The 16,858-nt window shown below is 43.1% G+C and overlaps 1 protein-coding gene across 1 annotated transcript in view; it reads left to right on the plus strand.

Moving 5' to 3' along the window:
* The window catches only part of NSG2 (neuronal vesicle trafficking associated 2), a gene marked incomplete at both ends in the record, with an annotated part of 56,535 nt that overhangs the window by 13,134 nt on the left and 26,543 nt on the right, over nt 1-16,858 (plus strand). The window contains one exon of the mRNA XM_080698548.1: nt 2,994-3,077. Coding sequence (XP_080554674.1) covers nt 2,994-3,077 — 84 coding nt within the window. The remainder of the gene's footprint in view (nt 1-2,993; nt 3,078-16,858) is intronic.

The following is a 16,858-nucleotide window of genomic DNA, read 5'->3' on the forward strand; positions in this document are numbered from 1 at the left end:
CATCTTATTGGCCAGATGATTGAATGGAGGGCCAATGTCTGAGCCAATCAAATGGTGTGATGTGAAGATAGTATTCTCTAATGAACCTAACTGGACAAGGGATGATACTTGTGGTTAAAGGAAGGGGTGGTTCTTATCAAATCACAGGGCTGCCACACAGTAGGTCAGGGGGCTTCTGAGAGGGTCCTTGGGAGCTTTGGCTGGAAGATGGAGATGGTGCTAACGAAGCAACCTCAAAATGCTGATCATGATGATTAGAGTGATATTGCCTCTGATAATTGTTCCTAGTTTCATCCAACATTAAAATTGTTTAGTTCTGTCTCTTGACTCTACATGTTGGCCAGAATACGGGTCTCTTCAGCTTATGCGAAATGATGAAAACTGCTGTAAGTTTTTTTGAGAAGCTCTGGAAAATAATTTTATAAAAACAGAGCAGTGGGAAGGACTATTAAGCTAATGATCCTTAACATTTGCTGTTCCAAGGTGAGATGCCAGAGATGAGTCTGATGGTTATATCTAGAAAGGAAGGTATAAAGCCAAGAGGTGATTGAGATGGGCTTGGCAGTATGGGAAGATGGTGATTAGCTTTCTATTGCTGTGGAACAAACTGACACATTTTTGTTTTAAAACAACACACACACACACACACACACACACACACACACACACAAAACACCCACCCTACCTCTGTGCTACACACCAGCCCTTTTTCAATTTTTAATTTTGAAACAAGGTCTCGCTAAACTGCTGAGGCTGGCCTTGAACCTGTGAACCTCCTGTCTCAGCCTCCCTACTACTGGGATTATAGGCATGTGACAACACACCAGTGTCAAACACAAATTTCCTACCTGCAGGTTCAGTAGGTCAGAAGACCACACCTGTGTTAGCAAGGTTCTCTGCCCAGAGTCCCACAAGCCTGAAGTCAAGGTAATGACAGTGTGGTGTTCTTATCTGGTGCTTGAGTCCTCTTCCAAGTTTATGACACTTACTTGCAGAATTCAATTCCTTGTGGTTGTAGGACTGAAGTCATCATTTCTTGTTGGCTGTCAGCTGAGAGTTGCCTTAGGATATTTGATGCAGGGTCCTGCCACAATATATCAGTTTAGTTCTTCACGGTCAATGGAGAACTCTCTTTCTAGTCAGCTAGAGTTTTATATAGAATAATGTACACAGGAAGGACTATATTCTACAATATGTTTTTGCTTTCCTATTCTTTGGCATAGGAGGCAAGAACAAAATAATAATAATGGAACATGTTCCCTCCTCCCCACCCAGAAGTAAGTCCTCATCTGAGTTTGGCTACAATACTTCCCTATTAAAAGAAGCCAAATGTTCTCATTTCATTGTTTGGAAGAGGAGACTGCAAAAAGACTTGGCTACAGTGGCAGAATTTACACCTGTAAACCAGCTGTAAAGGTCAGGGAGGGAGTGAGGGAGGCCTATAAGGATGTGCCCAGGACCTCTCTAACCAGCACAGTTAAGTGCGACATGATAAACATGCACTATGTGGTAACAGGTGTCCTCGTTCCTCTCCTTCCTGAGCTGTACCGGATCAATGGCATCCCTCACAGATCTTTTTGTGTGTTGCTGAGGATTGGACCCAGGGGCTATCTACCTATAGCTACACCTGCAGCTCGAATTTTTATTCTTTAATTTGAAACAGGGTCTACTAAGTTGTGGAGGGTGTCACTAAGTAGCTGAGACTATCCGAGAACCAGATCTTCCTGTCTCAGCCTCCTGAGTACTGGGATTACAAGCGTGCACCACCACGCCTGGCTTGCCTCATGGATGTTAAAGAACATTCTGCGTAAAGAATTTCTACTCTAGTCAGTACACTTGACCATTGTCTCCTGGAGAAGTCAGCAGTAGTTTTCAGTGAATATAGTGTTAATTTAAGCCACAATGGGAATTAAGAGTAATCATGGTCAGAAGCGACTTACTTAGCATTTCTAAACTTCAATTTCCTTGTCAGGAGATTAGAAAGAGTAGTAGTGTAGAGGTAAAGTATATAAAGCTCTCACTCTAGTTCTGGCACATAATAAATGATTTAAAATATTAACCATTTCGTCTCAACTCTCAAAGGAACCTTACTCCATAGAAATCATGATTATGATTACTGACCGTGTTTTCAGGTGAAATCCTGAGGCCCGGCAGCTTCTGTGTTCCTCACAGTACTGCATCCCTGGGCAGTAGTTATTGACTATCTATCAGGTGTCTTTTTCTTCCACTCTACCTGCACAGCGGGATGGAGTTCCATAGATGTCTTGGCTGACAGCATATCTTGGTAAGAGAACAGCTACCCTGCATAAATAGACAAATTTTAGAAAAATAAGATGATATAATAGATTGAGCAAACTTTTGTCTTTTTTTCTTTTTGCAAGACCACAAATAAATTAGAATTAAAAAAGTGCTCAAAGTTTTAGCTACAGGATGTTCATCATAGTTTGTTTATATAACTCAGACTGTGAACATGAACTGAATGTTCAACAACTGAAGATCGATTTTATTATATAGAAACATTATACTATACCAAAAGGCAAAATGAAAGTCTGGGAATGTAGGTAAGTGATAGAATGCTTGCCTAGCATGTGCTTGGCCTTGAGTTCCATCCCCATTACCCCCCCCCAAAAAAAGGCAAAAATCAGATTGTATACTTGTCTGCATTAGAAAATGGAAAAAGGCATAGTTTTAAACTAGATTATGAAGTATAAATCTATTTCATAAAAAGGATATATGTTTTCATAGATAGCACATATAATATACATATTAAAAACATCTGGAAAGATATAATCAAAATTGTCTCTGGTGGTTATCTCTGTTGGAATAGGAAAATATTATGGGTAACTTGAATTTCTCTTTTGTGAATTTGGGAGGGGAGATTTTTAAATATTATGATCTTTATGCTATGGATAATAAATTCTAGCTACTAGAAACAGAAAAAGAAGGAAATGCCTTCAATCTCCATACGTGTTAACACTAATTAAACATTTCAGGTGATTGTGAAGACAAGAACAGAGTATCAGCCAGAACAGAAGAACAAAGGGAAGTTCCGGGTGCCGAAGATTGCAGAATTTACGGTCAGTTTCCTTTTTTTCTCTAAAATAATTCTATTTCTTTTTTCTAAAAAGATACTTTTAGAATTCTATTAGTGCATTGTAAGTATACATCATAGGAAGATTCAAAGTGATCCGTGGATGCCTACACATATCTTGGTGTGATTCCTCTCCACACCCCACCCTCTCCTCCACCTCTCTCCCCCTACATGCAGTGAGGTTGGTACATTCACATACAAGCACAGAGCTATTTTGTCTGTTTCCTTCCACAAGCTCTTTTTCCCCTTCTCTCCTTCTTCATCCAATCCTCTTCCACTGCTCTACTGGTCTCCTTAATTTCATGAAGTTATTTTTCTTTCCTGTGTACTCTAGCTTCCATATGTGGGGTAAAACATATGGTCTTTCACTTTTGGAGTCTAGCTGATCTCACTTAGCCTGGTATCTTCTAGTTCCATTCATTTTCCTGCAAATGACATTATTTCATTTTTCTTCATGGATGAGAAAACCTCTATTGTGTGAATATACCACATTTTCTTTATCCATTCAGTTATGATCAGTTTCCCCTTAAGGTAACAGGAGGAAGTAGGGTGGGCACAGCCAGCTCAGCACGCCCCCTGCTGGTAGAGCAGATACTACCGCTCAGCGGGAAAACTGCACACCCTTCTGGGGAATTTCCTGAAACCACACTGTCCTGTCACTGAGTAGAATCAAATGACAAGAACTCTAGTCATGCTCTCTCGAACTCCAAAATGCTCTGATAATTTTGATAATTGTTGAATGCCTCTCTTTTATTCCATTTTGTCCTGTCCATTTTTGCTTGGACATCACCATCTTCAAAAAATATATGAAGAAACTCACAGTGTCATAAGTGGCTGTGGTTGCAACAAATGCAAACAAACACACAGCAGCAACAACAACAAGAGCAAAGCAAAACATAAAAGGAAAGAAAAATGGACTCTACTTCTTGGTGGTGGGGTCACTGGGCCCACTGGCAAACACATATCACTGGCTGTGGCAGGTTGCATGACTGCTCCATGGGATGGAAGAGGAGCCTGAGCGAGGTTGCTTAGCTGCTGAGAGACAGGAGGCGTCAGTGGAAGGGGTTGCTGGTGGCCAGGGAGAGTGTAGCTGGTGCAAAGGTCACAAGGCTGGAGGAGTGCTAGCCCCTGCAGAAATAAGGACAGTGAGCTAGGCTTTAGGAGAGAGTGGGAGTAGATGGCTGAGGCAGGAAAGGCAGACAGAATGCACACAGTTCTAGGTTTTGTAGACTATAGGGGAGAACTCAGGTTTTATGCGAAAAGCAATAGGAAACCATTGGAAGACTTCAGGAAGATGAGGGACGTGACTGGATTTGGGATGTAGAAAAATCTTGCTATCTTCTCTGTGGCTGACGGAGTGTAGATGGCAAGGTGGAAAATGGCGAAACTGTTGGTCTATGGTGGTAGCCCAAACAGAAGACAACAGTGGCTTAGGCGGGGATGGTGAGTGCGTGGAGAGAGGCAGGAGACCTAGGCGATATTTGGGAGGCAAAATCACTTATGGAGGTGGTAAAACAAGTGGTCTTGTGGACATTGGAGTGGACCGGCCAGGGTTGAGCCTTGTTCCCACTTTATATTAGCTGTGTGGCTATAAGCAAGTTAGGAAACCTCACTGGTCAAATGGAGTCATGGAGCCTTGTTTATCAAAGGGAGATAATATTAGGATTGTCATGAGAATACAATATAGAATACACGAGAAGTACTAGAGTCTGTAAAGAATATGTTGTGTGGCTAGTAGCAGCTGCTTTATGTCAACTGCACAAGGGGACTTTGAAGGTGAAAACAGCGCTTGGTTGGGTATCTGTGGACTGGAGTAGGTGCATGGATAAACATATTGGTCTGTTTCTGTCCTTGACTTTCTTTCTCTGTGCTAAATCCATGTTAGAGCATCTGGATGTGTGAGGCTGAGTGGGTATGTGGCACATGGGCATTCCCTAGAGGGTGGACCTTCTGGAACCATCTTCCCCTTTTCAAGAGCAGGAGCTGCTCTTTTACTATAACACACACTGTGGACCCATTCAGGAACCTGCACAAACAAGCCCCCACCTGCAGGGAGGAGTGCAGAGCTCTGGGGGAGGGCTGCTGCATCAGGCCAAGGTAAAGATGACCTGTCCTGGCAGAGGAGGTCATGGGAAATATGCCCAGATTGATATAACAGCACTTAATGCAGTGCTATTTATAAAATAAAAGTATTGTGAATATTATCCTTTCACCAACTTTCTTGTGATTCCATATATAAAAGCACATCTAGGTGATGGACTATTTTATAATTAAGACTCACTTTTTTTCAGAAAGTACTTCATGATAAAATAAAGCATTTGAGATAGTTTTATCTTCTTTTTTCTCTTTTTTGTGCTTTCAAAAAAATTTCTTTGTGCATGTGTATGGTGGGGAGGTACTAGGGATTGGACTCAGGGGCATTCTGGGCTAAGGTCCCAGCCTTGTTTTATTTTTTTATTTGGAAACCAGGTCTCAGTAAATTGTTGAGGCTGGCTGTGAACTTGTGATCCTTCTGTCTCAAGTCTTCCAAGTACTGGAATTACAAACATGTGCCACCATGTCTGGCTGTGATTTGTACAATGAGGATGTCTTGTTGCAATAATCAGACAAAAATTAGGCCGGGCGTGGTGGCGCACGCTTGTAATCCCCGTGCTTGGGAGGCAGAGACAGGAGGATCACGCAGGTTTGAAGCCAGCCTTGCTGGCTTAAGAGACCCTGTTTCCAAATAAAATATAAAATAGGTCTGGGAGTGTAGCCTGGTGGTAGAAGGGTTCCATCCCCAGTACCACCAAAAAAATAATAACCAGACAAAAATTAAAATTATTTAAAAACTTTTGCTTCTTTTAACAAATAGAGAACTGAGAGTTTTTAATGAAATCATAAGGACTGACTTAGAGTCCTTATGACTATGAAAACATGTGAAAGTTTGGGCAAAGACTTAAAAGATGATCTTAAATAAAAAAGTCATAGATTAAAATAGTATGCATTCTAGGATTGGAACTGTGGGAATCCTACTGATACAGAGGAATATAATTCAGGAAGACATGTATTAACATGCTACGTGTGGTGGAGTTCATCAGTGGATATGCTGGATTGTGTTACTTCCCTCTCTCTTCTTCAATATCTTCAGTCATGTGGCTGTTCTTAGTTAATTATGAGACTCTGATACATGGCATTACCTGTGGATATGCTTTCCCTGGGTTCAGTTACCCACAGTCAACTATGGTCCAAAAATATCAAATGGAAAGTTCCAGAAATAAATAATTCATAAATTTCTAGTTGTGTCCCGTTCTGAGTAGTTGGTGAAATTTTGTGCCACCTCACTCTGCCCAGCCCAGGGCATGAGCCTCCCTTTACCCAGTGTCCCCAGTGACCCTGCCTGCTAGTCACTTAGCAGATGTCCCAGTCATCAGATCAACTGTCATGGTACCCCAGTGCTTGTGTTCAATAAGAATGGCTCCCAAGCCCAAGAGTAGTGATGTTGGCAATTCATAAATGCCAAGAACAGCAGCAAAGTACTTCCTCTAAGTGAAAAGGTGAACATTTTTTATTTCACAAAGAAATAAAAAGAATTGTATGCTGAGATTGCTAAGGTCCATGGTATATTACTGTTGTTAATCTCTTACTGAGCTTAATTTATAAACTAAGTTTTTTCATAGATATGTATTTATGGTTGTTGTTAGTCTCTTACTGTGCTTAATTGAGAAACTAAACTTTATGTCTGTCCAGGAGAAAACATAATATGTATAGGCTACAATATGATGTGAGGTTTCAGGCATCACTGGGATTCTATCCCCATAGGGGAGGGGTAACAACTGTAGTCTCCCATTTCTCAAAGGGGAACTATGGTTTCAAGAGGCGATGGGACCTGCTTACCCAGTTGTCCAGAGGCAGAGCCAGTGGTCAGAACTGAGGCCTGCCTGGCTTTTTCCTTCTGCCATGCTGCCTGCATGCAGTAGGTGACCACCACATAAAATAGGAACAAGTTCCCTAGGATGAAAGGAGCTCTCAGCCAGGGTCCAGGGCTGTAGACTCATCTGTCCTCGGCAGTTTGGGGTTTGCTGTGCCTCAGTATCCCTTGTCAGGGTCAACTGCCAGGCATGGTGGAGGAGGGGTCTGCCAGTGGAGCAATAAAGGGAGGGATGAAGCACGTTCTCATTTGCTTATGTAAAGCTGCAAGCATTAATTAGCCTCGTTTTCTACTTTCTTCCAGAGAGCTCCCTTTGGGCTGAGAGAATGAATCTTCTGGCTGGAGGGTGGATGTGGGGTGATGGGGGAGGAAGCTGTGTGGAAATGAAGAAGAATCTGAGGGTCTGAGTTGAGTCAGCTCTGTAGAGATTAGGCTGCAAGTAGGGCTGCTTTTAGAATTCAGAAAGTGCTTCTGGTTGGAGAAAGGGTGGGTTGAGGGATGCTGGAGAGCTCCTTGGTATCTGGCTTTTCTGACTAGGCCCTAGGGTACCTTGCACTGAGATAAGAAGTTGGGGAATATATTGAGTGCAAAGTGCCTAGAAATTGTGTGTGGGAGGGGGAAGCAGGCCACTTGGTGGAACTGACAGATCTGGAGTTAAAGACAGAGATTTTAGCTGGAGGAGCAGGTGTAAGTCAGAGCTTACACTTAGTCTTAGAACGCTTGGTGCTAGTGAACAGTTGCTGGGCCCCCTCTATTGTGATGTAATGTCCATCACTAATGGAACCTTAGGAATGACAAAAGTCATCCCCTTGCTATGGGGGTCCCTTCAAAGAGGTAGGGCAGCTATGGCTTTGGATTCCAAAATTGACCTGGAGAGAGTAGTTCATGGCAATTATTGTCAGAGAGAAAAAGAGAGCAGGGCAGAGGGTGACTCAGTCAACATTCTCATTGTTCCAGTGCAAATTACTCACCACACAACTTAAAGGAAGGAAGATTTATTTGATCACAGATTTTGGAGATTTGAGGATTCAGTCCGTGTGAGACCAGCATCTGTGGAGCTCAAAGCATGGTAGCAGGAAGAAGAGAGAGAGGAAGAGTGCAAAGCTCTACTCACATTTTGGAGGCTAGAAGTAGAGATCAAGAGGGGAAGGAAAGACCTCATATAATCCTTAAGGCCACATCCCCAGGTACCCCTTCTTAGCCACCAGGCCCTGCTTCCAGTATTGCTATCTTGCTTCTGTGAGGCCTAGGAGGACATTCTAAATCCAAACCATCATACGCTGCCCCTGACCCCCTAGACCTCATGGCACCTCACAATGCAACATGCATTTAGTCTATCTCCAAGAGTTCCCACATCTTAACAATTTCAGCATTATTCAAAAGTCCAAAGTCTTCTCTGAGACTAAAGGTAAACTCTTGGCTCTGAGCCCCTTAAAAACAAAAAAGCAAGTTACATACATCCAATGTACAATGGCACAGAGACAACATTTGTATCCCAAAAGGGAGAGATAGGACCACAGAAAGGAGGAATGGGACCAAAACAGTATCATAACCCAGCAGGGCAAGCATTTGATCCTGCAGCTCTATTTCTGGCATCTGGGCACATGGTGGTGAGATGTGATCTCCAAGGAGCCTTGGCAGTCCCACCCCTGTGGCCTGGTTGATTGCAATGGGTGACATACTGACTCTTCTAACCTGTCTTCATTGGCTCACATCTTGTAGTCTTTCCCAGCAGTTGTTTTACATTTTTGGTACTTTCAAATTTTAAGAGTTTTCTTTTCAATTTTGGCTTTATCCTCACAGCCTTAAAAATTGCCTCATTTAGGCCTGCTTACAGGGATTCTGACCCCACCACACATCACTTGTATTCCAAGGCCTTACTTTGAAATCTGGGGGGAAGCCTCCATAATACCTTTTTTCCTTCAAAGCCAGCATTATATGAGCACTGAGTTTGATCAACAGCAGGAAAAATAGTCATGCCCTCTTTAATCACTGCCATTGAGCCCTTTTCAATCATAGCTACTGGATCCACCTTCATCCAGGTTGCTTCTGGACTTGCTGCCATCCAGGCCACTGCTGGCTCAGCCTCCATCCAGGCCACCGCAGGCTCCACCTTTATCATGGCCACCACGTCCCCCTTCCTTTCATCTACTATACTTTCTTCCACAGCATCATCTCTGGGCCCTAGTTTTAGATGTGCCTTTCTGGTCAAACTAAATCTATAATGTCTCTCTGCTTTACTCTCTGCTTCCAAAATTTGGTGTACAATTCACCGAACACAGACATTCATAATGCAGCTTGGATACTTTGCTATTTTGAGATTTTCTTCACCAGTCCAATCAGTCATCTTTAAATTTGTCCTGAAATACAAAATTTTAGGACACAGGAAAAATGTCAATAAGTTCTTTACCAGAATGTAGCACATGTGGCCTCTACTTCATCTCCCTGTGGAGTCTACCTTGCCCTCTGAAATCTCATGAACATTCCTACCATCCACTTTCCTTTTGGGGCCCTTCTAATTCTTAAAAAAAAAAAACAGCACCTAAATTGAACAATTCATGTGGTCACACATAAATAGCAATAACACAAATTCCTGGTACTAATGTCCATCTCAATAAAAAATCCAAAACAACTGACCACACAACTTAAAGTTTTTTATTTTTAAATTTTATTTTTATTGATGCACTGTAGTCATACATCTTAATGGGGTGTAAGATGGTAGAGGCTTACATGCACACATCACTTATTTAGCCCTTCTTCCCTTCCCATCCCATTCCCTCCCCCTCCCTCCTTCTCACATTTGGCTTATGATTGACTTTGATATGTTTGTGAATATACATCATGTGCATTAGGGAATGTACCTCTCCCCCCTTATTTGTTCATAGATTTTGAAAGTTTAGAGTTTCAGTCCACGTGAGGCTGGTATCTGTAGAGCTCAAGGAATGGTAATAGGAAGTGGGGAAAGAGAGATCACAGAACTCCACTCAGTTCATGGAAGCCAGAAGCAGAGATCAAGCAGGAGGAGAAGACTTTATATAATCTTCAAGACCACACCCCCAGGAGCTTCACCTTAGCAACCAAGCTCCACTTCTAACATTGCTGCCTTATTTATGTAAGGGATAGGGAGATGTTATGAATCCAAACCATTACAACTGCCTGAAAGTATTGCCTGCAGTTTTTGTCATCTCTGATCTGATACCAAAGAGGCTCTTCCTGTCATTGTAAAAGGCCAGAGACTTGCAATATTTTCAGGAGATTAATCTTAGAAGACCAGAGGTGCAGCAAATGCTAGGAGCTGGGGTTCTTATAATGCTGCTGACTTTTCTTTGGAGAGTGCTGGTGCTGGGAAGGTGCTGGTACAGTGGTATTGTTGGTGCTATGGCTGGGTACTAGTGCTATGGAGGACGCTGTTGGGGGCACTATGATGCTATGGAAGATGTGGTTGCTATGAAGGTGCTGTTGCTAAGCAAAGTGCTAGTGCTTCTTACATTCCTGCTATGTAAGATGTGGTGTTATGGAGGTGTCTGTCACTGAAGAATTTTGATGCTACGGAGAATACTGGTGGAGTGGGGTTGGCTAGTGGTATGGAAAATGGTGGTGCTTTAGAAGGTACTAGAGTTATAGAGACTCCTTAGATTACGGAAGGCTCTGGTGCTATGGAAGATGCTGTGTCCATGGGGGTGCTGGTTGTATGGATGATGTGGTGCTATGGTGTTATTGTTGTGTCTACCCACACCCCACACCTGCTCATTTCAAGTTGATCCACTAGTAGGAAGTGAGTGTTATATTTGGAAGCCATTGTGTCAAGAGGATGAGAAAAGTTTTAGGAAAACTTTTTTCCTAAAACTGGCCTGAGGCTGGGCTCATCTGAGCATCTCAGTTCATGATCTCCTCTTATAGCTTCATGACCTTGGGAAATCCTTCTTTCTCTTGATTCCCCATCATTAAAACCGAAGCACAATCTTGAGATAACAAACAGTGTAACTTCCTAATGCACTCTGGGGACTTAATAAATGATCACATATTTCCTTCCTATTTGCATTCTTTTTCTCTTTTCTGAGTTCTTAACTTCCTGCCTAATTAGCTGGGTTTTATCTGTTTGCTGGGCTCTGGGCCTCCATTTCCTGGCCATTTCTCATGAGATGTGACAAGGAAACCCTGGAGGAAGTGTTCAGTGTCAGGATTAGTGAGTGGCCTATGGATTTTAACAGTGACCCATGGAATCATGTCTTTACCTACTAATAAGTGTAGGCTATTTTGTTTTGGTAAACTGTTTTTCAAGACATTAGTTATAACATGAATAATTATAATGTGCTTAAAAATGCTTTTGCATCCACTTTTTAGCCTAACAACTACCTTGTGAACTAGACACTCTTTTTTGTTTATTTTTGTTATACAGGGATGGAACCCAGGGACCTTCTACCTCCAGGCAACAGTCCCAGACCTATTTTATATTTTATTTAGAAACAGAGTCTTACTAAGTTTCTGAGAGCCTCACTAAGCAGCCAAGGCTGGCTTCAAACCTGCACAATCCTCCTGTCTCAGCCTCCCAGGTACTGGGATTACAACTGTGGGCCACCACGCCTGGCTAGATACTGTTATCATTTCCATTTTACAGGTGAGTAAACAGATGCCTAGAGAAGTGAAGTGGTTTTCCCAAGGTTGCTCAGCCAGGAAATGTCAGAACAAATTAGAATACAGCTCCAAGGCTCCATATCCTACCCTTTCTGCCATAACTCAGTGTTACCCTGCCAGTGTCCTTGACCAGCTGTGATCTTCCTGCCTTCATTTTCTCCTTCTTTTCTTCTCTCCCTTTCTTTCTTTGTCTTTGTTAGTATTTTATCTGAGCTTGGCTCAATACCTGTTGCTGGGAGACACTAAGGTGGCTTAACAATATCCCTGCTCTTAGGAGCTTGCTGAAATGAAGAACAGACAGGAAACATTCCAGCCAGTTTCTCAGCTATAGTGTTCCTGAAAAGTCATTTCTCTGCAACTCCTATCCAGGTCATCTTAGTCTGGTTAAAGACTTCCTCTGGCCTATGTAGGATCATATGAGGGCCTCCATTGTAACTCTGCTTTAGCTGGAAGCCTCATCCATCCCTGATGCAGGGAGATGTCTGTCCACCTCTGTGTTCCTAGTTCCTGGCACAAGGACTGGCATGCAGCAGGTGTTGGATGTGCTGGAATGCAGGCCCAGTCTTTTGGGTTGCTCTCAGCAGTCCTTTCTTGCCCATGGCTTGACTCAGTGTTCAGAAGATCTGGCTCCTTGGGTTACATCCTGAGCAGGATCAGACTGGAGGGTGACTGAGGAAAGATGGTAGGGATGCCTGCGGAGCAGACACAGGGCACAATCCAGTGTGTGTGTGTGTGTGTGTGTGTGTGTGTGTGTGTGTGTGTGTGTATGTGTGTGTGTGTGCATGTAGGGGATAGAGTGCAGGACACGTTAGTCCAAAGGGACAGGAGCTCACCATTTCTATCAGCCAAATTTACCCCTAAAACTATAAAGCAGAGAAGCTCTGGACGTGAGAGGCTGGTCCTTTTCAAAGAACTGTCATTGCTGGGCTGTTATTCAGATCAAACAACCACAACAAACAAAACAAAAATGAGACAAAGCGTCTCGAGTTGGCATTTCTGGCCTAACATCCTTCAGCTCTAGCAGATCATTAGAATCAACCTCGCAGTGCTGGCTACTGTGTGTAACAACCTTGAGTTCAGGACCCTCCCTCTCGGAAGTCTCTAGTGACCATCCTTGCATCTCGTTCTCATGCCCTAGTCTAGTTTGGTTGTATAACTGCCTGCTCAGCCCCCTCCCTGGTCCTCTTCCTCCTTCCTTAGCTCCCTTACCTATTTTTTTTTTTTTTTTTTTACTGCCCCAAAGCCTAGCTTCCTGTCTATCCTCTGCTGAAAACCTTGTGGTGGTTTCTGCTGCTCACCTGCCTGTTCTAAAGTGGCCACGGGCTTCCACAGTGCTCACCTGTGCCCCATGATGCCATCTATGACTTTTATGCCTCCCTGTCCATATCTATACAGCGGGAAAGCTTTTGCTTTCTTCACCACTGGGCCTCCTCCCTGTTCCTCCCCAGCCCATTCAAATGGCCCCTGGTCTGTGCAGTCCAGTCTTGCCAGCAATCTCGTGCTAAGCCTGTTCTTCCTCTTTTGGATTCCTGTGCCAGTTACACATTGTTGGCATCAACAAGGTGCCTCCTGGGTCTTGCATGGACAGGACTGTGAGCCTCTTGAGGCTGAGATGGTAACCTCTTCATCTCTGCCGCCCACGTACCTAGCAAGAGCCTCACCAGGGCCACACCAAAAGATGTTTTTAGTAAGTGAATAGTGACATGAATGAGCAAACAGAAAGTCTCTCCATCTGGCCGAGAAATGCTTCCCCGATAACGCCAATGGCTCTGGCTGCCTTGTTTTCATTATCTTTATTTAAAATCGGGGCTTATCTTTCCTTCTGAGCTCTTTGCTGATGACACGTTCTCATAAATGTCTTCTCCCTGACCCTGTGTTCCTAGGGAGATGAGGCCTCATTTATAGCTTTGCTGTTTGCTTCTACTGATTTTTCATTAAAGATCCAGGGACTGCCTTCCATTGGTGGGCTTTCAATATTTGCTGACAGTAGCAACTAGAGATAAGAGATTTTACTTTATTATCTGTTGTCTTGGTTATTATTGCTCTCTCTCTTTCTCTCTCTTCATTTTAAAGAACATTTTTTAGGCAAGTTATTAAAAAAAAAACACTGCCTGCTGGGCTAGGAGTAGAGTCATTATCTGGCATAGAAATAATTTGCATATGAGTAGTTGGCAGAGAAAACCCGTGATAGTATTTAATGTTTATTATTTCACTTCTGGATATGGTTTTATCAAAAATCAGAGTAAAGATGCTGGTCTGTGTTTTGGGCTGGGTATTTTTTTCTTGCTGGATAGGTGTCCTATTAGAGTGACCTTCAATAATATATATTGTTATTAGTTGATAGATGAAAACCAAATAAGGTTTATTAATTTATTTTAAATGAAATATTTTTCTGAGAGAGAAAACATACATGGTGCTGTCTTGGAGGAAGGGGCGGAGGGTCTGGATTAGTGGCTGGGAGATTCAGTGCCTCCAAAGCCAAGTGACTGGGCTGCTTTTACTGCTGGCTGCTCATTCTGGTTGACTCAAATAAACCTCGGTAAATAAATGCTGCCTGCAATCAAACAAGTCATGTTAATAATCTAGCAAAGGAGACTAACAGAGTTTTGTGACTGTTCTTGTTTCCTTTGGGTCTCCTGCAGGGACGAGCTAAAGCTAGCTCACACCCACTCCCTAGAGCTGCTTGTGTGAAGCTTGCAAGGCAGTGGTTAAACTGTTGGAAGCTGAAAAGCAACCACGGTGGGAGTATTTACACCAGAGAAATCAGCAACCACTACATTTATCCTCCTTCCCCTGCCAAGAACTGGCTCACCAGAACATCACTGTGTATATACCAGGGGAAAGTACATAGGTTGAGGGTTTGACATTATGAGTTTCTGTGACTGCAGTGAGTCCTTTCCTTCCTTCGAATCTGTGCTTCCCACTCTGTAATACTGGATAATGATGTCTATATTATATGTTTGTTGTGGGGCCTAATGAGATAAAATAAATTAATACTCATTCCATAATAACCCCATAAATGTGAGCTGCCTCCTGTCTTTACATGACAACTTCATTTCTGGGGAGCCAGTCATCTTACTGGATAAGATGCTGCCACCGTGCTCATTCTGAGTGGGAGACCATGTCTGGAACCAATGGGCTGTCCATTGCAAGTGGTACTGTGTGAGCTCAGCTGCTCCTCCTCCTCCTCACTTCCCCTCTCTGCTACAACAGCTTTGGATTCTCCATTCTATCCCACCCTCTTCATCTCTGATAAACAAAGCCAGAGTAGATCAACAGATTGCTCTTTTGCTTGAGCAATCTTTGATGGCTCCCTATTTCCTTCAAGCAACTATGTGAAATCCTTAGCACAGCAAGGCAGGCTTTTCCCATGGTGGTCCTGGCTGCAGGTCCTGTCCCTCTGCCACTGGACATGCCTTTCTGCATGTCCAGTGCTTTGGGCTTTCTCAGTCTACAAAGCAGTCTTTCCACACCTCCAACACTCTCCCCAGGCAGCTTTCTCTGCCTCTAATTCCATCCCATGTTTCTTCTTGTGACTCAGCCCAGGTCTAACCTCCTCCTAGAACTTGTGTCCTTGATTTTCCACATCAGTTTTTTGTCTGGGGAGTTTATGGTCCCAGTGTTCACCCCATTCCTGCTCTTCTCTCTACTCTGAAATGGCACTTCAGTTTTCTTAGCATTGTCCTCCTCCCTGGCTGTATTGCTGAAGGTAATATTGAAGGTGGAGCTTCATATAGATTTCCCAGGTCCTAGGCTGGGGTAATGAAAGAAAGATGCTCATAGAGGGTCAAGAAACATCTTTAAAATCATTTTTTATAGCTGGACATAGTGATGCATGCCTGTAATCCCAGTACTTGGGAAGCTGAGAAAAGAGGATTGCCGTTCCAAGACCAGCCTCAGCAACTTAGCTATATCCTATTTCAAAATTAAAAAAAGATTAAATAGGGCTGAGGTTGTGGCCTGGAGATAGAATGCTACTTGATTTGATACTCAGTATATTTATATTTAACTAAATAATAACAACTTCCATTTTATTAAATGCCTGTGATGTGCCAAGCAATTTACTATTTTCTATTTTGTCTTTATTATACCTCATGAAGTAGATATTATTATAATTATTATTATTTTTGCAGTACTGGGGATGAAACCCAGGACCATTCTACCTCTGAGCTACACCTCCAGCCCTATTTTTTTATTCTTTATTTTGAAACAGGGTCTCACTGAGTTGCAAAGGGTCTCACTAAGTAGCTGAGTCTGTCTACAAACCGCAATCCTTCTGTCTCCGCCTCCTGAATGCTGGGACTACAAGAATACGCCACCACGCCTGGTTTAGACATTACTTTTGATGCACAGATGAGGACACTGAGCTTGGAATGGCCAACAGGCTCACACAGGGCAGAGTCAGCTATGTGTGTCCATTTGTGCTCACGTGTATGTGTGCACACAGACAAACACTCTCTTGCCAATGTTATCTTCTCAGTTGGGAAGCCCTGTACTTTTGGGGAATGGCCTAAATTACACTAACCAGAAAGTGGTTGCCAGAATACTAACATTTTGCTGCCTATCCTTATTTGCCAAGTATTAGGTTTATTTGGTTCTTTTCTTCTTTATTCTCTTTGAATAAACTCTTTGTTTAAATCCTGAAATGCACTTATCCAAAGGCAAAAAAGGGAAGCAAATATTTCCCCAGGGAAAGATGCAGTTTTCCTGGAGGCTCGCCATAGGACTTGCTGCATGACGGCCCACACGAGGTGGGAGGGCTCACCTCTGGCCTTTCTCCACCTCTGGGCCTCCACTGCTGCAATACATGATTACAATAAATGAGATTTTTCTTTGTCTTCAAATTGTGATGCTTAAGCTCCTGGAACTGTCAGGGGAAGACAGGCTCTAACAAAGTGATAGTGTGTGCAGCTTGTCATGTTACCACCATGTTCTATAATTATAAGGAAACTAGTTGTCATAGCAACTGCCGTAGAGCCCCGGCTTCCTCTGGAGGATGCTGACAAGCTGCGTGGCTCTGTGATTTGAGCAATTGGGAAGGGATTTAATTCTCTAAGGGGATTCAGCCCTCACTCGGGATCTTCATTAACTCATCCCAGTTCTCCATATGATCTGAGCTCAGTTTTACTTTGCATACGACAGATCTGGGTTTGAATGTTTGTTCTGTAACTTGCTGGTTTGTGATCTTGGGCAAGCCATGGTGCTTCCCTGAGCCTCAGTTT

This window comes from Muscardinus avellanarius, assembly GCF_963383645.1.
Source record: "Muscardinus avellanarius genome assembly, chromosome: 7".
Lineage (NCBI taxonomy): Eukaryota > Metazoa > Chordata > Mammalia > Rodentia > Gliridae > Muscardinus > Muscardinus avellanarius.